Source organism: Gorilla gorilla, chromosome 17 (genome assembly GCF_029281585.2).
Source record: "Gorilla gorilla gorilla isolate KB3781 chromosome 17, NHGRI_mGorGor1-v2.1_pri, whole genome shotgun sequence".
Lineage (NCBI taxonomy): Eukaryota > Metazoa > Chordata > Mammalia > Primates > Hominidae > Gorilla > Gorilla gorilla.
The window spans coordinates 98,160,633-98,187,406 of NC_073241.2; the positions used below are offsets into that span (position 1 = coordinate 98,160,633).

Consider the following 26,774-nt stretch of genomic DNA (forward strand, 5'->3'; position numbering starts at 1 on the left):
TACTTTCTGGCAAAATACATAACGTGTATTTTCCAGGATGTTATATTTTATAAAATTTTAAAAATTAATTTTATAAATATAACATCTTTATTAATATTTTACAATAACTTGTTTGGATGCACTATACAATCTCTTTCCTAATTCTTTAATTAGACTCACATACAATATTTAAATGCCACAGAGAGAAAACAAATTTTGAGTAATCAAAATTCTTCCCTTTAATGAAAAATACAGAGTTTTGTCCTATCTGGAAAGTTAGCTCATACACTGCAAAACCATGCCAAATACAGGCAGCAGAATAATAAACCCAATATGTTGCAAAGTTATTTCTTTTCCTTCTTTTCTTCTCCTTCTTCCTTCCAACTGAAATATATAAATATATGTGTGTATATATATGTATGTATATACACGTATATATATTTTTTCTATGGAGAAAATTAGTAGATGTTAATTAGTAACTGAAACAAGTTTCTTTCGATTTTAAACATCTAATAACCATTTTGAGTAAACTATATATACACCATTTAATATAATTGTAGAGAAAAATAAAATAAAATATTCCAAAATAATTTCAAAACTCCCTTAGGAAAGAGCCAAGAGTTTCAGTGTCAAAAGAGTTTCAAGATTTGTATTCTTCTATTTGGGATATGATGAGTATAAAGGATTTACTAAATGTGCTAGGTCAAATATCACTTTGTTCTAGAAGCTTGTAAAATTATAAATTGGAATACTTTCTAAAAATTATGAAAACTACTGTAGTTTTCTGAGAATTGAGTTTTTTCGTTGTTTAAAGCTGAAATATTGGCTGGGCATGGTGGCTCACTCCTTTAATCCCAGCACTTTGGAAACCCAAGGCAGGTGGATCACGAGGTCAGGAGTTTGAGATCAGCCTGGCTAACATAGTGAAACCCTGTCTCTACTAAAAATACAAAAATTAGCTGGTCACAGTGGGGCACGCCTGTAGTCCCAGGTACTCAGGATGCTGAAGCGGGAGAATCACTTGAACCCAGGAGGCGTAGGTTGCAGTGAGCTGAGATTGCACCACTGCACTCCAGCCTGGGCAACAAGCGAGACTCCATTTCAAAAAAAGAAAAAAAAACCCTGAAATTTTGTAGAAACAAATAAATGTTTAACATGTCAATTTGGTGTTTTAATTTGCAATTGGGCATTTAAAAACTGTGATTATTTAATACTATTATTATTTTTGTTTTTTGCAACGCCTATTTTTAGATACACAGGGTACCTGTGCAGGTTTGTTACATGGGTATGTTGCACCCAGGTAGGAGAGAATAGTACCTAATAGGTAGTTTTTCAACTCCCCTCCTCCCAGTAGTCCACAATGTCTATTGTTTCCATTTTTATGTCCATGCATACTCAATGTTTAGCTCCCACTTTAAAGTGAGAACATGCGGTATTTGGTTTTCTGTTCTTGCATTCATTAGCTTAGGATTATGGCCTCCGGCTCCATCCATGTTGTTGCAAAGAACAATATTTCATTCTTTCTATGGCTGTGTAGTATTTCATGATATATATGTGAGGCAGGAGAATAGGGTCTGGAGACAGGGAGCCTAAGGCCAACTTGAGGCTGACTTCTTGGAATTGAACCAAAAAGAAAACCTCACCTCTCTATGCCTAAGTGACAAGAAACCAGAGTCACCTGCCTCTACAACCCCCCCTCCCCCCTCCCCCCTCCCCCACTCCCCCACTCCCCCACTCCCCCCCACTCCCCCCCAACTCCCCTGTAGCACAAATGGGAAGTACCTCTGATTGGTCTGGGGCCAAGCCTTAATTTCAGCCTTTGATTGGTTGCAGGACCAGGCTCCATTTCAGCCTCTGATTGGTTGCGGGCCAAGCCTCCACTTCAGCCTCTGATGAGTCATGGGTCAATGCTTCATTCGCATAGATTTTAACCAATTGGAGGCCTCTAAAGGGTACATATAGGTGTTACCAAATTCTTTTAGCTTAGTAAAAACTTCAAAGAGCATTGCAATCGGGGCTCTTGAGCCGCTTGCTCGAGTCCGCTCCCTGTCTGTAGAGTGTATGTTTGCTTCAGTAAATCTGTGCTTTCATTGCTTTGTTCTTTTGTTGTTTTGTTTGTGCGTCTTAGAATTCCGAATTCCAAGAACCTGGACAACTTGCCGTCAAGACTTTCCATCAGGTAACTTATGTACCACATTTCTTTATCCAATCCACCATTGATGGATACCTAGGTTGATGCCATGTCTTTGCTATTGTGAAAAGCAGTGATGAGCCTATGAGTGCACGTGTCTTTTTGGCTTCATGATCTATTTTCCTTTGGGTATATACCCAGTAATGGGATTGATTGCTGTGTTGAATGGTAGCCCTGTTTTAAGTTCTTTAACAAATCTCCGAATTGCTTTCCATGGCGGCTGAACTAATTTACACCCCCAGCAATAGTGTATAAGCATTCATTTAACTCTGCAGCCTCACCAGCATCTGTCGTTTTTGGACTTTTTAATAATGGCCATTCTAACTGGTGTGAGATGGTATCTCATTGTGGTTTCGATTTGTATTTCCCTGATGGTTAGTGATAATGAGCATCTTTTCACATGTTTGTTGACTTATTGTGTGTCTTCTTTGTGAAATGTATGTTCATGTCCTTCGCCCACTTTTTAATGGGGTCATTTGTTTTCTGCTTGTTGATTTAAGTTCCTTAAGCATTCTAGATATTAGACCTTTGCTGGATGCGTAGTTTGTGAATAATTTTTTCCCATTCTGCCGGCTATTTACTCAGTTGATAGGTTCTTTTGCTGTGCAAAAGCTCTTTAATTTAATTAGGTCCCACTTGTCATTTTTAAGGTTTTTCTTTTGCAATTGCTTTGGGAGACTCAGCCGAAAATTATTTGCCAAGGCTGATGTCAAGAAGGGTATTTCCTAGGTTTTCTTTTCGGAATTTTATAGTTTGAGGTCTTACATTTAAACCTTTAATCCATCTTGAGTTAGTGTTTATGTATAGTAAAAAGCAAGGGTCCAGTTTCATTCTCTGCATATGGCTAGCCAGTTATCCCAGTAACATGTATTGCATGAGGAGGCCTTTTCCCATTGCTTGTTTTTGTTGGCTTTTTCACAGATCGGATGGTTGTAGGTGTGTGGTTGTATATCTGAGTTTTCTATTCCGAGCCTTTTGGCAAAGTCTTTAGGGTTTTCTAAGTATAGAATCATATTGTTAGCGAAGAGAGATAGTTTGACTTCTTTTTCAATTTGGATGACTTTTATTTCTTTCTCTTGCCTGATTGTTCTGGCCAGGATTTCCAGTACTATGTTGAATAGGAGTGGTGAGAGTGGGCAACCTCGTCTTGTTCCAGTTCTCAAGGGGAATGGTTTCAGCTAAAAACTGTGATTTTCAATTACATTCCTAAAATACATTTCACTGGATAAAATATAGACAGAAAAATAAAAATATTGAAATGTGCACAAGTTGTTATTTGAATAGTACAGAATAGCCAGACTGACATGATATTATAAGTCTTCGGAAATGTTTTCTGTTAAGCCAAAGTCTCTGTGAAATTACAATTTAAAAAAATATGTGTAATAATAACAATGATTAAAATAGATCTTTGCTGATCTGAAAAATTTCTTTGTCTATCTTTCATATACACACTATCATCACACAGTCACACATGCACTCCATAAATAAAAACTGGAAAGGCATAGAGAGATAAATATATATGTACCTCTTGGTTTCTGGTAAGAAGGAAGTAGGTTAATATATGTGAAATACTCAGGAAAATTATCTGTCTCTTTTTCTTTCTCTTTTATCTTTCTCTCTTTCTTGCTGTCCACAAGTTTCATTGTTAGATGCCAAACAGTTCAGTTTATCTGTTATGTGATTTACAGAAGTTACTCTTATATAAAGGTAAATATTACAAAATATATTGAGAGACATTAAAATGATTTATTCTCATAGTAAATGAAACTGATGAAACTGACATGCTTAAAGATTTTAATGCCACTTTATGTGTTCAGAGTAAGCACTACTGAACTTAAGGTGCTATTTGAATAGAAAGCTTTTCTCATGCTATTGTATTTGGCATTCAAAAACTGGGAAAGAAAAAGCTAAATAATACGTTGGCAGTTCCATTTTTCCAAAGTAAAACAATATTTGGGTTTTAAGTTTAAAAATATTTTTCAGTAAATTAGGCCAGGCGGGGTCTGTAATCCCCGCACTTTGGGAGGCCAAGGTGGGCAGATCACTTGAAGCCAGGAGTTGGAGACCAGCATGGCCAACACAGCAAAACTCCATCTCTACTAAAAATATAAAAATTAGGCATGGTGGTGCGTGCCTGTAGCCCCATCTACTCATGAGGCTAAGGCAGGAGAATCACTTGAACCAGGGAGACAGAAGTTGCAGTGAGCCGAGATCACTCCACTCTACTCCAGCCTAAGCAACAGAGTGAGATTCAAAAAATAATAATGATAATAAATAAATAAATAAATAAATAAATAAATAAACATTCAATAAGTTATTAAAACTTCAAGAGTAAAAATGAACATGTTCATCTTTGCATACCCCTCAGCGGAAAATCATGCAATGAATTAAATGCAGTAATTCTGCTTGTAGCGGAATCCAAGTATTTTGTACTTACAGGTAGTCATGTGCTCTTGAAAAGCACTTTAGGAAAATGAATCTGTACAGTGTTCTCATTTTCTAATTTTAAGTTGTTAAAGGCACCATTTAATGTCAATTTATATTTCCCATTACTGTCATCTCTTCAGAGGGTTAATATATACCAATGAAAACCTAGAATATTTCTCTCTTGTTTGTTTTTATTTTCCAAATATCGAGATTAAAATGCATTTTTCTGACAATTCACATTCTTTTAATAGACTGCAGACACAGAAACTGTGAGGTAATAAATTTAGTGTTCTAAGAAACTAAATTTTGGTGTAATTTGTTATGCAGCAATATAGTTTCTGTGGAATACAGGTGTGGCTTAATTGAATCCTCTGGCCCTGAGTCTCTCTCATAGGCTGCAGGGAAGGCGTCAGCCAGATCTGCAGTGGATTGAAGATGCAACTTGGGGTAGATCTGCTGCCAAGATTGCACAAATGGTTGTGGGCAGGATTTAGTTTCTGGGAGCTGGTGGCCAGAAGCCTTCCTCATTTCCTTGCCACGTGGGCCTCTCCAAACAACTGCTTATGACATGGCTCTTGGGTTCATCAGTGACCAAGAGAGAAGGCAATAAAAAGAATGCTAGCAGCATAGGAATCTCATTCTTTCATAACCTGATTTCAGAAGTCGCATCTTACCACTTTTATAACATATTATACGTTAGAAGCAGGTCACAGGGCCAGCCCCCACTGAGAGGAAAGGAATTAGACAAGGCTGTGAATACCAAAAGAGGGGATAAGTGAGGGACATTTTAGAAGTGTGTCTATATTTTTATTTTTAAAAAACGATATACAAACACACTGGGAAAATCAATTTGAATTTTTTTCTTTTCCATTTTACCCAGTTATTCTGAGGTTAAGGAAACATATCAAGAATAAAACAAAATGTAATTACAAGGTTTGAAGTCATGACCATAATCTCTCTTTTTATTGGCATTTATTAGCACCTGATTGATCACATTCATTGTTACATAGCTATAATCTATATTTGAAATTTATGGATAAGAGTTAAAATGAAAGATTTATATGCCATAGTATTTACGTTACTATATATAACCAATGCTGAAATTCTAATACAAAATGTCAACACTAGGAATATCAATTCAAATGATAGTGAATTTCTCACCTGAAGCCACAAAGGCTACAAGGAGATGGTACCTTTTTAAGTGTTGAAAAAAATATCAAGTGATAATTATAGAACTGGTAAAACTATCCTTCGGGGAATGAATGGAAAGTAAAGATACCAGATCAAGGAAAGCTATAAGATGCTATTAAAAGCGAGAACTATCCTTAAAAATTGGCTAAAGGAAATTCTATAAACAGAAACAAAATGATAAAAGAATCCCATAGCATCAAAAAACAAGAAAGAACAATCAAATAGAAATATGAATCTATAAGATAGAATATCTTTCTCATTTGTTTTATAAATCATATTTAATGATTGAAATGAAAATTATAAAATCATTTTATACTCAAGAAAGTGATATTTAATGATAGAGAAGGTAAAATGACCTAAAGAGAAGTAAGTTTTCCATACTTCACTTGAAGTGATGAAATGTTGATTTCCAGTAGATAAGGCTGTTACATTTGTGTATTTTAATAAGTATGAAAACTGTACAAAGTGATAAACTAAAAAATACTGTACGTATATATCAGCCAGGTGGAATCCAAACAAAAATTCAAATAACAAACAAGAAAGCAAAAGAAGAAATGCAGGGACGAGAAAGAGAGGACACAAAGAAAACAAATTATAAAATGGCAGATATAAGTTCTAACACATCAATAATTACTGTAAATGTAAATGGCCTAAATAGACGAGGTAGAAGTCAGAGATTGGCAGGGTGAATAAAACAAAAACAAGCAAACAAACAAAAAGCATGAGCAAGTTATATGCTATTAGTAAGGAACTTAACAAGAAACTCACTTCCTCAGATCATCAATTAAGATTGCCATCTATCACAAATAAAATAATGGAAAATAAAAGGATGGAAAAAAGTAACTTGGAAATAGTAGTTTTTAAAAAATACCTAAGAGTAGCTACGTTAATATCAGAGATGTCACTTCAGAACAAAACAAAATGAAATAAAATATAGAAACCCAACACAGACAAGGAGGGAAATTTCATAATGATAAAAGGATCAATACATCAGGAAGACATAATGATCCTATATGAGTATTAGTAAAACAACACAGCTTCCAAACACATGAAGCAAAAACAGGTAGAGCTGAAAAGAGAAACAGACAAGTCAGGAATTATAGTTGAGCATTTCAGAAATCTCTCTCAACAACTAATAAAATGACTACACAGAATATCAGCAGAGGTATAGAGAATCTGAACAATGCAATCAACAAATAGCAACTAATTGTCATGTCTAGAACATTCCACCATACAATTGCAGAATATACATATTTTCAAGTGTCATGTAACATTCACCAAGGTACATACCCTATTTACAAAAAAAAAAAAAAAACACCTTCAACTAATGTAAAAGAATTGAAATTAGGCAGAGTATGTTCTCTTTCTGTAATGAAATCAAACTAAAAATCAACAGCAGAAATACAACAGAAATATCTCTAAAGAAGCAAAAATTAGACAACACATGTCTAATTCATGGTTCAATGAGGAATTCGCTAAGAAAATAAAAAAATACAAAACTGAGTAAAATGAAAATACTAATGTCAAATATTTGAAAGACAGCTAAAGTAGTGCAGAGAAGAAAGATCATGCCCTAAATTCTTACATTAGAAGTAAAGTACTCAAGCCAGTAATCTAAGTTCCTACCACAGGAAACTTAGAAAAAAACTTACAAAAACAATTCAAATATATTTGAATTGTTATTTCTTTTATTTAAATTGTTACTTTATTTAAAAATATTTAAATTGTTATTTCTTTTATTGGAATATATTTACATTATGTGAATATATATTTAAATATATTCTGTCATGTTGCTTCCAATCAATATACTGAATAAATAAGTTAAATACTGTTATAATTTTAAAATATTGCTTGACTTGATCATCAAGACACGTATGACAATCTTATACAACTTCTTAGTGGGTATATTTGAAAAGTGGCTTTTCTGGCTTCCTTACTTTTGAAGTCTGGGTGAAAGATGTAGCTTTCTTATGTCTGATCTTTCTCTTTTCTGAAAGAAAAAACTATCTTGCCCATCTTTCCTACATGTTCGCTACAACATTTGGATTCACCAGAAATTTTGCTATTTGGAGGAGCTGGGCTTTTAAAAAATTTTTTGTTGATTCGATTTATATTTTCAAAGTGTAAATCTTACCCTTTGGTCATGCTATTTACAGTGAAAATTGAATCCCAGCTCATACATACAAAATAAAGTTTAACATACGATATCATGCATGATTTTATAGAAATGCTTTTTGCTTTAGTAAGAACTGGGGTGACTGAAGTGGAATATTTGGATATACGCACAGGTATAGCTCATGAAAGTCTTAAACACATTGTAAAATGTCTGCTTCTGAATCCAGTTTTTTCTCTCGCTTTTTGATGTGGAATACAGTTTAGCCAAATTAGATTATTAATGTAAAGAATGTACTGTTGGGAAAATAAAACTGACTTTAAGAATAAATTTTGTCTTGATTGAAAAAAAATCATATGTACTTTTTGAAAATAAATAGGACAATCTTTGATCTTCACTCTTCGAACTTCGTGAAGTCTGAGAAAACTTTCCAGTTGGCCAACATAAAGCAGTTGGCAGCTTTGCACATCCTATCAAATGGGTGTGAGAAAATATTACCGCATTTTACTGACATAAAGAGCTTTCTCCTGTTTACCACAAAGTGTAAATAGACCTGTGAAGATCTTGTGACGTAGCCGCACAGATTCTTTAAGAACAAGTGTGAATATGGTAAACGGTTTAGGAATTTTGCTTAGAAAATGTATAGGAAAATTGGGGTCATCTGTGGCTTTGTTTCCTGAAACCTTAAATACACAAAAATATTTGTAAATCTCGATGAATTCAGTATTAAAGAAAATCTATTATTTTAACAAATAAATAGATTTTAACTGTAAAAACAACAACAATAAACAGAAAAAATTCCCTGATCTTGATGATATAACTGTCCTTCTCTTAGTACCACCTAGTTTGTAGTGGAACTGTGATAGGAATTATTTCATAGAGTGGTTTGCTCTCACATTAGATATTGATAATAATTATCATTTGGAGTTATTGGTTATGTGCTCTCATTTTAATTTCCTTTTAACATTTTAGCATTTCCGGAAACAGTTACATTGTCATCTTTGTAATTTAATCGATATGAGGTTCTACAAGATGATGTTTACATAGTAATGTAAATTTCAGATACAGTCACCTGCCTAAATTTAGAAAGTGGTAGAACCTTTAACAATATCAGGCTTGTGCAGTGTTATTTCCCATAAAATGTGCACCATGTCTGTTAGCCACCTGGAAATAGTGCTAAGCTGCTAAGCACATTCTTATACAAAAATAAGATTAGGTGGGGATATACAGTTCCAGCAGAGCTAATATTAATTTTATTTTTGGCTTAAGGTCTCAAGAAATATTTTGGCTTTTTTATTTGGCACCATTAAGTTGGATTAGATTGCATAAGAAAATTGGGATAGTTTGTGGCTTTGTTCACTAAAACCTTGGCATGAGTATAAATATTTTAAAATGCTGATGAATTGACTGTCAGGTTTCCATACACACAGGTAAAATATGTAGAACAGATTATATATACATGTATATGTATATATAATATTGTATATTATGTTTATTCCATATATATTCTATATAATACAGAAATATACTTAGGCTGCTAAGCTCAAATGTATGACATAATCTCTTTAAGTCTCAAAATTTGTACACTGGTGAGAAATTTCAGCAGTATTTTAGAGCAGAGCTTTCTTGAACCTGCTTGGCATCCCAAGTACTTCATAAGAGTAGTTAAATGATGTATCCACCAAGAAAAGTCTAAATTGTCTGAACCTAAATTTGTACTTGGCAGGCAAAGCACCATGAAGGCTTCAAGTTGATCAGCCTGCCAGAAAACATGAATTTTATTTTTCCAAGACTCATAACGAATGATGCATTGACACTTTATAAAATGGATTATGGATTTTGGATCTCTCTGTATTTCTTTATTCATATTATAAAGAAGTCAGACTGGTCACTTTTTTTCTCTGATCTATGAGGTTATTATTATAATGTAATTTTTAAGCCCCTTAAAGCTTATAGAAAACACAGCAATGACATCAAGATACTATGTGGAGAGACTCTGAAATAGTTTATTTTTAAAGAATTGGAGTTTTAAATATCATTGAACATTATCTTAGAAACGTAATATTTTTATCACTATTTTTTCTCAAATAATTTTACTGAAAACCTAGCCTAAAGGAAAGGCATCACGTAGATTTGCACCAGTGACACATTGCTTCAATAACACTAGTTAATAGCAATAGCTTGAAGAGGGAGCAATGAAGAGTAAGCTAGCAAAAGGTCATGCTTACTGTATTAATTCCATGCCAATTCTTTAAAATAGAGGTAATTTCTATCTGATCAGATAATGCCATTTAAAATTTAATAACGACTCTTGGCAAATATGACATTATGTTCTAAACTTTGTGTTTATGCTCATTTTATGTTACAATGCTTTTGGAAAGTAAAATAGCTAAGCTTTAAATTATTGGCAAGTTGTTCAGATTTATTTTATATTATTAAGTTGCCTGCTTTGGCGAATTATTTTCTGTCTCTGTACAATTTAAAAGCCTCTCATTTGCACCAACTAGCATAGATGGAAGCTGTCTGTATAATTTGCTACAGCATAAGGATTTTTAAAATAGAATATTTAAGCATGAACAAATCTTGAACTACACACATGATTCCATATGGCCATTTACTGTAATGGTTTCATTTATCTCATCATCACAACTATAGTCTTCCATTTAATAGTCTGTGTACTCTTGCAAAAGTTCATATATATATATATATGCTTTAGATCTATACAAAATGCATTTTCATACTCATCATTTGTGCATGTTTGACAGGCCAAGTTTTATAATACAATAAAGTGTTTATTTTCCTGAATATTAAAAACAGATTCTTTTTTCTTTTTATCAGAGTATATGTCATCATATCTATCATAATGATTGTTTCTTAGCATTGTGCTTTTAATCTGTATTAATCTATTTTCTCACTGCAAATGGCTTGTGTTATTTTGTGTGCATTACAGATCCTATGCATCTTAGGAAAAAAAATTCAACAAAGGTTTCATTTTCTATAGATTAAGATAAAGCAATAACAATAAACAATAAGACAAAAATCTTTTTAATGTCTCTTTTATCCTGCCATGGAAGTTTAACTTCTGCCAAAAATGCTTTTCCTTCTGCCCCATTTCGTTTTTCAGATAATACATAAAATGTCACTTGGGAGAGACTTTCCTAAGTACATAGGGATTTTTTGGATTACGATACACTGTTTGCTCCTTTCAAAGATTTAGTTAAAAGTTGTGATTGTTAGTTTGGTTTATTGTTTATGATTGTTAGCAACATTCAGGATGGCAGAAGTGATGTCTATTTTGTTCACTTTCAAGGAGCAGGTCAGTGGTGGATATTCAACCCACTTTATTTTGTTGTTGTTGTTGTTGTGCTGTGTTTTGTTTTGTTTTAGGCTTTCAGCAGCCGGAAACCTTGGTTTTTAGCTTCTGTTTCTAGTGATAGGTGGAAAAGAGGGATGAGGAAGAGGTTTTACTACCCCAGTCAGAAACAGAAACTAAGAACCCAAGACTGTGTCCTCTCCCTTGGACACCCTTAGACAAAGGGCCACTAAGGGATCTAGAATTCTCAGATCGCGGGTTTAGTTAGTAGGAAAGTATAACCTGCTACCTGAAGGATGAGAAGCCAGGGGGAAGAGGGTCTGTGGAGAGTGGGGAGTGTGCTCCTGCAGAGCAAACAGGTTGCACCAAGGAGAAGGTGGAGGTGAGGTTGTGCAAGGAATGGACACATCCAGTCCAGGTAGCCGACACAGGGGATGTGGAAGATGGAGTGACAAAGAGGAAGCCAGAGGGATGGACAGGCCTGGACCTCACAGTCCCTTTGAGCTATGATGAGGAGATTGAATGAACTCAAAGGACAGTGTCAGGATGAGAAGACTAATTGTTGTGTAATTTAATAGGAGATATTTTAGCTTAAAAATATCCAAAGTGGAAGTATGCCAAATGTATTCCTGAAATACTCTAAAAAATTTATAGTGAAAACAGTTGATATTTTGAAGCTGCAGAATTTTCATATGAAAAGGTGGTAGCTCAGGATTCAAATTTCCTCAGTTTCCAAACTGGGTTGACCCCTTCTAACTGTATGACTTGGCTGGATACATCAGAGCCTAAGCCCTAGTTTCTTTATCATTAAGACGGGGATAATAATAGTACTGACTATTCCACTGATTGATATCAATATTATATAGAAATTGGAACTGCAACTTTATTACATACAGAGCACTTTTGTAAATTTCATTTTTCCTATGCTTTTCCTGTTTTTTTTTTTTAAGTACACCATTTCTCTTTCAAGAGACAGAGGGAAAAACACACAAAAAAGTAAATGGTACAATTAGTATGTCAAGGTGACTTACTAATGACTTGTATAACAGAGAAAAATGTATGCTTTGCCTACAAGATAGCTAGGGCTAACCAATCTGCAGGCCTTTTCCCTTTTAATAGAAGAATTCAATGAGGCCCATGCTATTCTTGTCTCCTTTTATACTAAGGATATTTAATGAAAGGCAGTTTTATGTAATTGGTCCAAGATCATCGTCTAAAAAGTGGCAGAGTAAGACTCTACCCGATAGAGGCTGGTGTCCACTGACACATTAAGTTCTTCTTTGGCAACAAATAATATTTTTTAGTGATATTATATATACTTTGTAGACCCTTAATATTTTATTTATTTGGTTATGTACTACATTCAAAAATATTTGCAGGAATCATGGTGGCCTGATGGTATGAGCATTTTTACAATGCAAAAATCAGTATAAGAAACCAGAGTCAACATCGTTAAAATATTTTCCCACGTATCAGTGGCCCTGTCCTACAACCACTGGCAAATACTTTCATAGTTGTCTGAGCTAAAATACGAAGAGTGCACACATTTGTGTAGGGAAATGAAGACTTTAGTGCATACATATGTGTGTTAACCAGTCTCATCTCAAGCAAGTTTTCCTTGCCTGAGAAAACTTTTTAAAACAGGAAATACTCTCCAAGTTCAAGGACTGACTGATTAAGCCCAACTCATTTTTATTTAGTCAGATGTGAAAAAATACACAGTTAATTGGTAGGCAAGATCTCAATGTACCAGAATACAATTATGGAGTCTTGAAAACACTAGTGAAATAAAAGTTAATGAGACATTTAAAGACATTACAATTTTATGATACTGATTTATTTTGAAAACTAGCAAGGATAAATTTAAGTTTAATATGCTGAATTAAATTCTCTGTCTTCACTTTGGAATTTCAACCAAAAGAAATATCATTAAATAGTGAATAATAAATATATATATGTATTTGTATATGTAAATAAATAAATAAATATATATATATTTGCTGTGTTTCTAATTAAGGGTTCCTTTTGTTCTTTTCTTTTTTATATTGGTGTTGGAATTTGGTCAGTTGTATTCTTATTGCCCTCTGAATTATAGTAAATGAAGGGAACAAAATACTCCAAATCAGCAATAATTGAAACATTACTGGACGTATACCAATGCTAACAAAAATAATTACAACCATGAGTCTATATTATTAAAACAAGTGTTACAATGAAGAGTGAAGTGGTTTGACATCTCTATATAACACTTGTTAAAATGTTTTTTCTCTACAATTAAAAGTTAATATTAAGTTTAAAATTATAAGGTCTCTTAATAAGATAGCCTTAATATTCATCTTTTAAAATATTATATAGTCTTTTTTTCCCAATGATTAAAGGCTTATTTTGTAAGTTAGTTAAAGTAATGAAACCCATTCAGTTGATTAAATAGATGGGTCATAAGGAGGCGATTTATGATCTGTAACTATATAAAAGCAGATGAAAAAAAGTGAGAGGATTTAATATCATGCACATAAAATATTATATAAGATTATTTACACCAGAAAAGCGTATCTGAGAATAAAAACGGGTAATTATATACAGCCATGGAACTTTATTAATTTACAAATTAAGCCGCATATTTTCAGCACTTTTTAAAGCAAAAATTCTACTTACTATATTCTCAATATACCTAAATTAAAATGTTGAATAAAGAATTGGGTATATGTATTGTTACATATGGTATACCTTTACAAATTAATTTGTGTTTTGGTATTTATATGGAAAGTTGATTTTAATTCCTTTACAAAGCTTTGCATTGGGCTAAGACTCTGTGTAGTGTCATCTGTGCTGTAAAGTTTCCTCATTTCTAAGCGATAGTCATAACTTCTTCAGTACCCCTTAGATTACCTTGACCATACCTAAGAATCTAACACTGACTTGACACATATTACATAATAAATAAAGTTATTGAACAAATACACATATTTGTTATAATGTAAATTATGTATCTTTAAAACTTAACTCTGCTTCTCTCACCCACCAGACTGTAAAATCTTTGACACACAAGAACCGTGTCTTTTTCATATTTTATTTTTGACCTTATCACAATATTAACCACAGTAAGAAATTAATTCATGTAGAAGTTAGATGTGCTTTTGCCTGAAAATAACAGGAAACTCAACCATCATAACTTAAATAAATATAGGTTATCCTGCTCACATAGCAAAGGATTCAGAGGTATGCATTCTACGTGTCATGCCATAATTCGCACCTTAAATCAGTCTCTTATCTTCATGATTCACCATTTTGAATGTTATGAGAAGGCTGTTATACTCACCTTCTTCCAGAACTATGTCCTTATTCAAACACACGGAAGGCAGAGGAAAGAGAGTTCCTCATTGTGATGTTCTCATATTTTTCTAGATGGGAAATTTTCTCAGTACCCTTCATCTCACATCCCAGCAGCCAGAGCCAAACCCTATGGCTCCCTTGAGACTAGTCAAGTCAACAGATGAAGGGCATCATGGAAAATGTAGACTATGATTCAACCTCTGGGACTGGGATAGAGGCTTGTTAACCTATAGATCAATAGGTTGTGCATTCTGCCTGAACAAATTGAGGCTTAGCAGGGATAAAGAAAACCATTATGTAGTTAGTGGACAATAAATATTACAATTTGTATTTTGTAGTGGACAATGTTACAATAGATATGACCTAAGTAGAACTGGAATTGTCAAAATGAATTATTTATGTCATATGCTATCTTCAATTGCATCTTTATATTTTTATTTGTATTTGGCAAAACTGAATACGAGCATTTTCTGTTTTTTAGTGGATAGTTACAAGTGTTTAAATTCCTCTGTATTTTGAGTTACACTGGAAAAATATGCAATATTGAAAAAGCGCGGCCAGGCGTGGTGGCTCACACCTGTAATCCCAGCACTTTGGGAGGCTGAGGCGGGTGGATCACGAGATCAGGAGATCGAGACCATCCTGGCCAACATGGTGAAACCCCATCTCTACTAAAATACAAAAAATTATCTGGGCGTGGTTGCGCTTGCCTGTAGTCCCAGCTACTCAGTAGACTGAGGCAAGGGAATCACTTGAACCCTGGAGGCAGAGGTTGCAGTGAGCCGAGATCATGCTACTGCACTCCAGTCTGGCGACAGAGCAAGACTCTGTCAAAAAAAAAAAAAGCATTGTTTTCATCAATTTTCAAAAAAAAAAAAAAAAAAGTGTAGGTCTTGTTCCTGTATTTACAAGGGAAATTTCAGCATGAAATTATGGTCTCTATCTTTTCTCAGGTCTTAAAAATAAATATGAATTTAGATTCCATACATCGATTAATTGAGGAAACACAGATCTTCCAGATGCAACAATCATCAATTAAGTCACACGGCGACATGGTGGCACCTGCCTCACCCCCCAGGGATACCTGTAATACCTGCTTCCCACTTCATGGGCTACAATCTCATGCTGCTCACAATTTCTGTGCTCACTCATATAACACCAACGAATGGGATATTTGTGAAGAACTTCGCCTGCGGGAGCTTGAAGAAGTCAAGGCCAGAGCTGCTCAGATGGAAAAGACCATGCGGTGGTGGTCGGACTGCACTGCCAACTGGAGAGAAAAATGGAGTAAAGTTCGAGCTGAAAGGAACAGTGCCAGGGAGGAAGGAAGGCAACTCAGAATAAAACTAGAGATGGCGATGAAAGAATTGAGTACACTGAAAAAGAAACAGAGTTTGCCACCTCAGAAGGAGGCATTAGAAGCTAAAGTTACCCAGGATCTGAAGCTTCCTGGCTTCGTAGAAGAATCCTGTGAACATGCAGACCAATTTCAATTGAGTTCACAAATGCATGAGTCTATCAGAGAGTATTTGGTAAAAAGACAATTTTCTACAAAGGAGGACACAAATAATAAGGTAAGAAAAAAATCCAGAGATGATGTGAATTTCTGAAGGTCATATATAGTGATGGGGAGGAAGAAGGAAGTGACAAATGCAATGGTGATTATACTAGTCTGCCGGGGCTACCATAACAAAGTACCATAATCACAGTGGTTTAAGCAACAGAAATTCATTTTCTTGCAATTGTAGAAGCTAGAAGTAAAAGATCAACGTGCTAGCAGGGTTGATTTCTTCTGAGGCCTCTCTCCTTGGCTTATAGAAAGCCGTTTTCTCCCTGTGTCTTCACATGGTCTTTTCTCTGTACACATGTCTGTGTCTTAAGGTCTTCTTGTAAGGACACCATCATTAGGCCCACCCTAATGACCCTAATTTAACTAGATCACCTCCCTAAAGGCCCTGTCTCCACCAACAGTCACATTCTGAGGTACTGGGGGTTAGGAGACCTAACAAGAAAGATATGTATATGTATCCTTCGTCTGACTTCAATACTTTCCGTGAACAGCACATCTTATTTTATTGTTTGTCAAAATATTATAGTATAGATGATTGCAATGCTCATTCTTGAGAGAATTAAGGAATGAATCATCCTAGGTAACCTGGAATCCACATACTACTTAAAAAATAAAACAAAAGTGAAGTATCATCGAGATTTTACTTGAACTTGACTGTTCATTGAGATTTTATTTGAAATTGTCTTTCATTTCAAACTTATAAACCAGGGCAAATTTAAATTATAGGCAAATACCAATAGCATGAGTCCTGTGAAGTTTTTGAGTTACGCTCTGAGAGTGTCATGCAGTTGTTGCTCTAGTACTGACGTCCATGTTTATTAAAGTGCCCCATTAAATTCTATTTACATGTGACTCATGAATTCAAGCAATAAGGGGAACTAAAATGAAGCAATAAGCAAGCTTTTTAAAATATTCAACAGCTTCCTGAAAATTCTATCTTGTCTTTCAAAAATGTTAAAAAATAATTACTTTGAAACCGTGTCTTATGACAAAAGAAACTTGAAAGAGGAATTCATCAACTCATTAAAAATTATTTACAGCTGTTCAGGTTTGTGCAGGGTTATTTTTAGCTGCGATTAGAAAAAGAGAACAAACAGAGTTAAAGCAGAACTTTTGAGAAATGTATTTTTTTATGAGAAAGTAGAACATAGAAAAAAACAAGCTCAAAGAAGAATGCAAGTAATTGTGGCCACACAACACTTTCAGGGAATGATAATGAAATAAAAATATGAATTTGTTGTGGTATCATAACATTTATTTCTTTATGAAAATGTTTTGTCATCATAATTTTTCTCCAAGAGGTTTAAATATGTTTTGTTTTGTTTTGTCTTCAGGAACAAGGTGTGGTTATTGATTCTCTAAAATTAAGTGAGGAGATGAAGCCCAATCTAGATGGTGTTGATTTATTCAACAATGGTGGTTCTGGAAACGGTGAAACGAAAACTGGGCTGAGACTGAAAGCAATAAATCTGCCTTTGGAAAATGAAGTAACTGAAATTTCAGCTTTGCAGGTGCATTTGGATGAATTCCAAAAAATCTTATGGAAGGAAAGAGAGTAAGTGCTAATCATTGTCTCCCTTAACTAAGTCTAAGTTTCAAATCACTTAAAATTGTTAATACAGATAGATTGGTCATTTGATAATGTATTTTATCCATGTTTAGTCATTAAGTTTTAGGATTTAAAGAAATTAGTTTGATATATATTCATATGTTGAATTTTAAAATGTAGTTTATAACTTGTTAGTGTTTTCCATTCTTTTAAGTTGACTTTTATCATGACTATGTTTTTATCTTCTCTGGTAGATTCACTTTAATTGTATATGAATTCTTAATGTACAAGGTTAAAATATCCAGTGTATTATTTAAGTTTGACAGCATCTTGGACTTGGTCAATAAAAATGAATAAATATGTTAATATTAATAGTGGAAAAATCACAATTTTATGAGATATTTATTACAGAAAAAGTAGTCTTATACATGGACCATTAAGGGCATCAGGCTTGTGCTTAATTGGCCTGGATATTCATCTTTGTTCTGATGTATTCTAGCTATGTGATGTTGGCTGTTGCCCCTTTGTGAAAATAGCTGTAGTGCTGTTATGTTCCAGTTATCTATTATCTTGAAACAAACTTTTCCAAGTAATTATCATTAAAACATATCAACAGCAACCACCATGTCTTCTGTTCAAGAATCGCGAGCATGGCTTGGCATGGACATTGTATCTCTCACTTGTGCCTTCAGTTGCAAGGGCTCAAAGGCTGGCAATGCGTGGAAGGCTGGGGGCTGCAGCCTCTTTCACTCATATCTGGCAGTCCATCTCGGTTTTCATCTATGCCTCAGTTGGGACACCTGCACTGGGGCTATTTAAGGGGGTGCTTGGCTTCCTCACAACATTGGGGCTAAGTTGCAAGTGAACATCTTAAGAACACAGAGAGAAGAAAACGCCATTTGAATGATTCTGCCTCAAAAGTCACATAGCATCACTTCAGACCCACTTGTCGGTGGTGGGAATCTCAAAGTCTGACTCAGATTAAAGAGAGAGAGGCACTTTCAATGGAAGGAGTGTGAAAACAATTTTATAGTAAGGGTGTGTGGGATGCAGTCATTGTGGCAACGATCTTTGCAAAATACAGTCTGTCATAGCCTTTCTCAGTGAATTCTCATAAAGATCAAGAACAAATCACATCTGGGAAAGAGAATAGTAATATGAAATGTTCAATATGGATTTTCGTCTCTATGCAATCAGCTTACAATTTTATTAGCACAGTGTGGAATATCTAATATATAAATATGGTTCCAAAATCTAAAAATAATTATTTTTTATCTCTTAGTTATAAAAATCTTAATAGGCAGAACCAGAAAAGCAAGAAGGATATGTATGCATATATACACACAATGTATTATATAAGTATATATTATATAACAGTTTTAATTTTCCAGGTTTGAATGGACTGAAATAGGGATAAATATGCATGCTAGCCATTCACAAATACAGTAAGTTCTTTACCACTTATTTTCGCCAGAAGTTTCTCATTAGTCCCTCTGAAATTTACTAGTGCCACCAATTCGCTTTTTCAGATTCTTCATCTGTATTTCGCTAGATTAGTAGATTGTGATCATACAAGTATCTATGTACAGAATAAATATATATTACTCTACCAAGTGTAAATTCCTAATAGAGGCAACCAACATTAGTAGAAAAAAGAATAAAAATGAATTTAATTTTTAGGCTCGTACACATAGTGACGATTTTATCTAGACCTATACATTTCAGTCACATTCTAATCTCCGTGCTTTTACTTCTTGAAGCATTTAACTTTTTGGTAATTATAGACTTCTCTCCAGCCCGCATACGATACTACTTCCCCAATGCAGTCTAATAGGAGCAATGCAGAGCTGTGTTTTTCTAGATGTAAACTTCTATTCTAAGGTATCAGTTTTAAAGATATGCATGTTCTGTCTTAACACGCTTATCCATATACATATACACAACATATACTTTTTACTTTCTTGGAATAAATGAACAATTCTCAGAGTAAGTACATTCTGCAGTTCTCAGTGACTTCAGTCTATAATCCATAGACAGGCCAAAGAATAAGAGAAAAAAGGAGGCTTTCCATGGCTTTGTCTTCCTACTCTCCTCTTTTAAGAAACAATCCCACGGACGTGATGAGTCATGGTTCCTGTGTCCATGAATCAACATTTGCATGCAATCCGCATGAGGCAATCAGTCTTTTTTTCTATCACAAGAGAACATTTTCCAAGAATATAGGATATGCTATTACTTATAAATCCATCTAATCTTTTAAATTCTTCTTCCTGGAATATCAGTGAGTGGGTGGCTTCAATTGAGATGTGAATGTATTTTTTTCTGCATTCCCATCTAGTGGGAAAATTCTCTTCTTGACTAGTGCACAGAAATCAACTGAGAAAACTCAGGGACTCATTTTTTTCCATTGTCCTTGACTAGAACCTCCTCATCAGATAGATGAAACTTTATGGTTTTCTTTGCACTCTGAGTACTGTTCAGTTTTATGAATAATTATCCAGTGTATAAAAGTTTCTCATATACTGAGAATTTATATATTTCTGTTGACTTTCATAAAAAGACTTCCCAGGTAGAAAATTTGGAGTAAGGCCAGGAAAGCTGATCCTCTTATAGGCCTATGTGTACCTAAACATTTGGGAAGCTGAGGTTTGGCAATACCAAATCTCAAGTAACAGAGACTGAGATAAAATAATTTGAACTGTCCCAAACTTCAGAATCAGTTTTCAAATTTCACTGCAGAGACCTCCTTTATCACTTGTAAAATGTTTGTTCTGTGTCCTTTAAGCTGAGCTTCAGTCCTCCCTTTCCATTTTATCATTTTATCTTTTTTTTCTTTTCTTTTCTTTTCTTTTTGAGACAGTCTCGCTCTGTTGCCCAGGCTGAAGTGCAGTGGTGCAATCTCAGCTCACTGCAACCTCAGCCTCCTGGCCTCAAGCCATCCTCCCGCCTCAGCCTCCCGAGTAGCTGGAATTACAGGCTGTGCCACCACGCCTGGCTAATTTTTTATTTTTTATTTTTTTTTATTTTTAGTAGAGACGGGGTTTTGCCATATTGCCCAGGCTGGTCTCGAACTCCTGGCCTCAAGTGATCTAACCGCCTTGGCTTCCCAAAGTGCTGGGATTACAGGCGTGAGCCACTGCGCCCAGCCCATTTTATCTTCTTAATTTATTTTCTATATAAGAAAAGTAGCATGCTTCATTAAATGTTCAATTTTTTTCTTAATGAGATTTAAAATCCAGGTTAGAAGTTTCAGCAAATTAAAAATGCTACAAAGGATATTTTTTTATATATGTATGAAAGACACAGATTTCTACTTTACATATTTAAGAAATTATATATATAAAGTATATATATATATTCCTCAATGAATACATTGACATGCAAATCTGGTTAATACTATTTAATGTAATATTTGTAAATATTTGAAAGCCAAGCTTATTTTGTTTCTTTATTAACTGTCACTCATGGAATATTCAATAAACCTTTACCATTTTTTGACTCCTCAGTGTCTATTTTGTGTTTTGGTAATTCACTGCCAAATGAAACAGAGTCTACACCTGTGCATAGATTATAAAAATGCCAGTCTCTACCAGGGTTTCCTTTGCAATGAGGGTACAGACACTTGACTTAGGAATAGTGCATCAGAGGTGGCCACCTAGACTTTTAAGCCAAGCCAATACCCCAAGGCAGTAGACAGCATCTAGAATCCATACCTGAGCGAGAAGCAGCAGCAATAAAGACAACTTGTTTCCAGAGGCAGCGGTGGCCTCTGGTGCTTAGCGACACCACTCACTGTCCCATATTGGTGATCTTGAGGTCCCGCTGTGATGTCTCTACCTTAATGGTGGCCGAAATAGTGTGCTTACAGGAAGATTTTGATGGCTTTCTCATCAGTGTTCCTGGCTGCATGTATTCCCCAGAAATATTTTGAGCTATAATATCAATTTCCGCTCAAATTTGCTAATTTGAATACGTTTGCTTGCCAGACACATATTACCAGGACAGTGTAGAGGCAACAGACAGAGGAGGTTACAGGCAGTGGGGTCTTCATGGGACCAGTTTTGTGGCATGAGAGTGGGTCTTGGTCCCTGTCCGCTTCATCTGCAAGCCTTGTTCTATAATTCTCCTGGAGATCTGAGCTTAACAATATTCTTTAAACACTTATCTTTTCTAATTAAATTAACTGTATATGGCTTGGCTGTTTGCAACAGCCGAGTGCTAACACCCAGTGCTGAAAGGTGTAATTATGAATAGTAGGAAGTGCAGTTGCAAAATGACATATATGTTGCTTAAAGTATATTTGTAAAAACTTGTATTGTTAACAGTTTAATACTATCTCTAAATTTTGAGCTGTTATAAAAATGAATATCTGCATGTTATTACAAGATAATCATTTGATTTGGTAAGAACATTTTTATGTTAATACACCTTTTCAGAAAATCATGATTCAATTTTTTTCCAGTGAAATTTCACACAGTTCAACAATGATTAATATTTATTCCTAGATATTAATTTTTAGGACCTTTCATCTATGAGAAATATTTGAGTAATATTCTTGTCTAGAAATTTAAATTTTATTTCCAATTATTGTGGAATTGTGACAGTAAACAAAGTATCAAAAAATGCATAGAAATAAAATCACATCTTTCCATAAAAATAATTTTGGTTCACATTTTCTGTTTTAGATTTTACAAATTTTATATACTTTAGCAATATTATTTTTTAAACTTTATATCATCATATTAAAGATACGACATTTTTGCTGAGCTTTGTCTTTTTAATTTCGTTCTCATGAAGAATGTGTACATAAACTATGCAACAATTTAGAGTAAATATTAGGTGTTTTCCTTTGCCTTCCTGTAGCTCAAATACTCTGACAATAATATACATCTCAATTATAAATTGAACTATATTATTCATCAATTTTGAAAATCTCTCTGAAACACAGAATAAAATGATTAGGCTAGAAAATTAAGGATTTATAGAGTGCCCTCTGCTGCATAAATTTAGACATACAATGTCCTTAATGCTGGCAGAGACACAAAAGTTTATGATGGGGCTATCTAAATACTAAAAAAAAATAAGTATCCCATTGTCATTAAATAATTTTTAATGAATTGCTTGTTTTCTCACTCCCCTAACCAAATTGTAACCTTTTACACAATAAAAATGCATACTTTTCTTTTAGGAAACAAATACATATCAGATATTTTCTTTATGATGTATATTTAAGGAGGTAACTATTACTTTATTTGAAAATTTTTGAATTTGAATTTATTTTGAGTTTCTAACTTATCATTTGATTCATTAAAGTATAATATCAAAAGCAGACATTTGTTTTCTCAACATGTATGATTTTAACTCTAGGTATTTTTCAAGTATGTTTCCATTCTATTATAAATAAAATAATTCTCAAAATTAATTTTAAGGGGGAACATAAATATATGCTTCATTACACAAATGCAGTTAATTAAAATCTTTTATAAAAATATTTTATTAATTTAACATATGCCATTTGCTTTTTCAGTTTTTCAGTTACTGACAAGACATTCCCACATCCTACACAAGAAAATCTAAAAAATTAAAATTATAAATATGGTGATTCTTATCTTAAACATTCCAATGAAGTTACAAACTTAGTACAATTTTATTATAATTTTCAATGTAAATTCACAGGTCTAAGTCAATATTCAGTATCTTTTAAATATTCTATTTTATCACCCAAAACTTAAAATGCACTCAAATGTTAGATATGCAATATATTTCACCATATGATGATTTGTACATATACTTTCTAAATCTGACACAAAATACTAATACTTACTGACTTGTTTATTATTTCTATATTTAATTATTTTCCTCTCGTCATCTCAAACACAAGTACTAAAGCAAAAATTATATCATTATAAGCAACTTGGGCGTCCTCAGCTGGCTAGGTTTACTTTTCTATCCGAAATTGTGACCGCTGTGGTTAATCTGGATGATAAACATTCATATTCAGTGTTCAGAAGACCTAAACTTTCAAGTTGAGTCTCTTTGTTTGTTAATTTTGTTTAATATATTTGCTATGTTAATAAGGGATTCCAGATCAGAGTCCTATAAGTGGTGCTTTGCACCATTTTTTTGCAACCTGTGTCTTTTGAGGTTAAGCTAAGCTCTAACTAATTCTTTTATATCCTCTTTCAATTTTGTGGCTTGATTTATGTAAATATAATTATATAACTTTTTAATAGGCTGCTTCTCCATTTGATTGAATTAAACTAATATATTTACAGCCTAACAGTACTTTGAATTATCATAGTATTGTTACCAGGAAGAATCATATTTCTTATAAATATGTAAATGACATTCAATATTGATTCTGCATGCATTTTCTAGCTCTGTGAATATGTTTCTAAGATCTTTCTAGTGACATTTAATATCACTGAAATAGATCCGTATATTAGTTAATTATGAATACAGTAAGTATGTAACTAACAATCACAAAATCTCAGTGTCATATAACAATCAAAGTGTATTTACCTGGAGCTCAAACATATAAGTTGTTTTCAAATTTTTGTTTCTGTCATCTCTGCTAATATCTCATTGTCAAATCCTAGAATTGAGGAATGAGGAAAACAACTCTGTCCATGGAAATGGAGGAATATCAATGAGTGTTTTTGAATAGTAATCAAATCTACCTTACAGATAAGAACAGGCCAGCTTCAAAGGTCAATATATGTTCATTACAACCAGAAATAAAACAATTATCAATGACTAACAGACATTGTGGGCAAAGCAAACAAACAAAAATCCAGTGGTTGGTGTATTAAAGCACTAAATTTTTGTCCTAGTTCTGTTGCTAGTTCTACAAATAGAGAAATTAATTTCAGTCATTTAGAATAATTTAAATAAGGATCCCAGTGAAATTTCTTTATTACAATCAAATTTGAAATATTTAAAATTATTTTTAGATCCCCAGTAAATGACTATTTTTTAAGATTGTTAGGTGGCTTGTTGGAATTCTGGGTCATTTCAAATGATTTTTTTCATTCACATATAGCCACGATATGAAGATGGATAGAGTTCCATGTTAAAATTAGAAACATATATATCCTCCTATGTAAGAGAATATTATGAGTGAGAGGAATTGAGAGGCAAGCATGAAATATACAGAAGAAAGCAAGCAGAATGTCATTACTGGCAAAGCCAAATGAAATATATGTAATCTACTGTAAAGTTAATTGTCAGAATAATAAACTAAAAAACTTTTATTCAATATTTATAATTTTTAATGAGTTGCAAAATGTTTTCTCTCATTAAGATGATCAGTTACAAATATCAAAAATTAGGAAAATGGCTATAAAATTGAATGCATCCTTGAAATTATTTTAAAATTGAAGCCGACTTTTTTTCTTTTAATTCTTAAATTATTTAGAATGCGCACAGCTTTGGAAAAAGAAATAGAGAGACTGGAGTCGGCTTTGTCTCTGTGGAAGTGGAAGTATGAAGAACTGAAAGAATCAAAGCCAAAACATGTGAAAGAGGTATGGGGGAATATGATGTAAAGGAAGAAATGAAGCCTAGCTTTTTCTTTCTTTGGATATGTAAGCATGTGGGCAGAAAGGCACAACAGACAAGAGGAAGGGAGGTTAAAAATTGGAATTTCCTCTATAAGAGTAATATTTGAAATCACTTGTCAATAGTGGGCTTAGTCAAATTCAGACTATATGACATCTTGTTTTTATTTATACATTTGTGGCAGTTTTATATTGGTCATTATTTATTTTCAAAAATCTTATTCTATATATTTAAGATATAAAAATGATGTTTTGATATACATATTGATCGTTAAATGGTTAATGATGAGCTACATGACACAATTAATACCCATTCTAGGCACATTAGAGGGGATGGTTAAAGATATCCTCTGATAGCACACCATCTATCATAAATGACTTTATCTTATTCTTTCATGAAGCAGCCTGATAATATCAATTTATCTCAGGTATATTGAGGTTCTTTTCATATCGACATTGTAGTTATTTGGGATCAGCCACTTGCCAGGGTGCTTTTCTTTTGCATTTTCATCAATAAAATGCCATCATGAACGTTTCCCATTTCGATGATTTATTACCATTTATTATTTGAGTAATATTTTACATGTTATGTGTATTAAAGCATGGTATTACATAAGTGTGTGGGAAAGAATAATGAGTAAAGAAAAGAAAAATAATGGGCAAAATAATGACTCTTTTTACATGAGTTGACATTTAGTGGGTGTGTGTGCAATATAAGTATAAGGTATGCACATGTATACGTCTGTGCACAAACATATACATGGAGATACGGATCCGTAGTATTTCTATGCACAGGAACTTCTCTCTGGGTATGACGTTCACAATACATTGATGTATACTGGAAAAATAGTTCATGACACAAAAACACATTATGTTTAGAATGTGTGTTTATGTGCTCTATAATATAATGGGTTCGAATTTTGACTGAAAAAGCTAGTATTTAAGATGCAATTAGTGTAAAATTTAGGTAAAAAAGAAGAATGCATTTACTACCTCTTGCCACTAGTGTGCAGCACAGACTTGATAATCTTCCTCTTAGTTTCATAAGTCTTTATTTGAGTAACATTTATGTAGCAAATATACTGAAAAAGTCAAGTTTTTGAGTTGGTTTAAAAAGCAATATGTGTATTTGAAAATGTTTAATGTTTTATATTCAAATATGATTTTTGGTAGCAAAGTAAGTGAGAGAAAAAATAAAAGTATGACATTATACAGTGTAAGGTGGATCTGATGACCATTCAGAAATATGTATTAATACACATATGATGCTTTTGGTAGATAAAATGCTGATAGGGTTTCAGAACAGGAGAAACCTCAAAATTGGGAAAAATGTGTCTTTTGAGTGCATATTTCAGTTAAATGAACCACAAAGTTGAATAATGAATGCAGTGAATGTAAAATTTTGTAGACATTGAAAATTTATAAATATAAAGATGAAACATTGTTTGAATTATTTATATGGAAATTTTTTTTAAATATGTCTTTTCATTCCTAACATACATTTCTGATGTTCTTATGTTTTTTTGAATAAATGTGTTATATACATATG

At 33.5% G+C, this 26,774-nt stretch overlaps 1 protein-coding gene across 36 annotated transcripts in view; it reads left to right on the top strand.

The window, feature by feature from the left end:
* Positions 1–26,774, top strand: part of CCDC102B (coiled-coil domain containing 102B) — a 467,886-nt gene that overhangs the window by 96,305 nt on the left and 344,807 nt on the right. For 24 of the 36 annotated variants that reach the window (XR_010131252.1, XR_010131254.1, XR_010131253.1 and 21 more), the window contains 3 exons: positions 15,501–16,121; positions 17,452–17,672; positions 25,084–25,192. Coding sequence is in view for 32 of the 36 variants with exons in the window: in XM_063699297.1 (XP_063555367.1) it covers positions 15,501–16,121; positions 17,452–17,672; positions 25,084–25,192 (951 nt within the window). In the remaining 4 variants the exon portion in view is untranslated. Of the gene's footprint in view, positions 1–2,107; positions 2,159–15,500; positions 16,122–17,451; positions 17,673–25,083; positions 25,193–26,774 lie in introns of all 36 variants that reach the window. The other 12 variants (XR_008673559.2, XM_055368315.2, XM_063699302.1 and 9 more) reach the window with 1 other exon arrangement.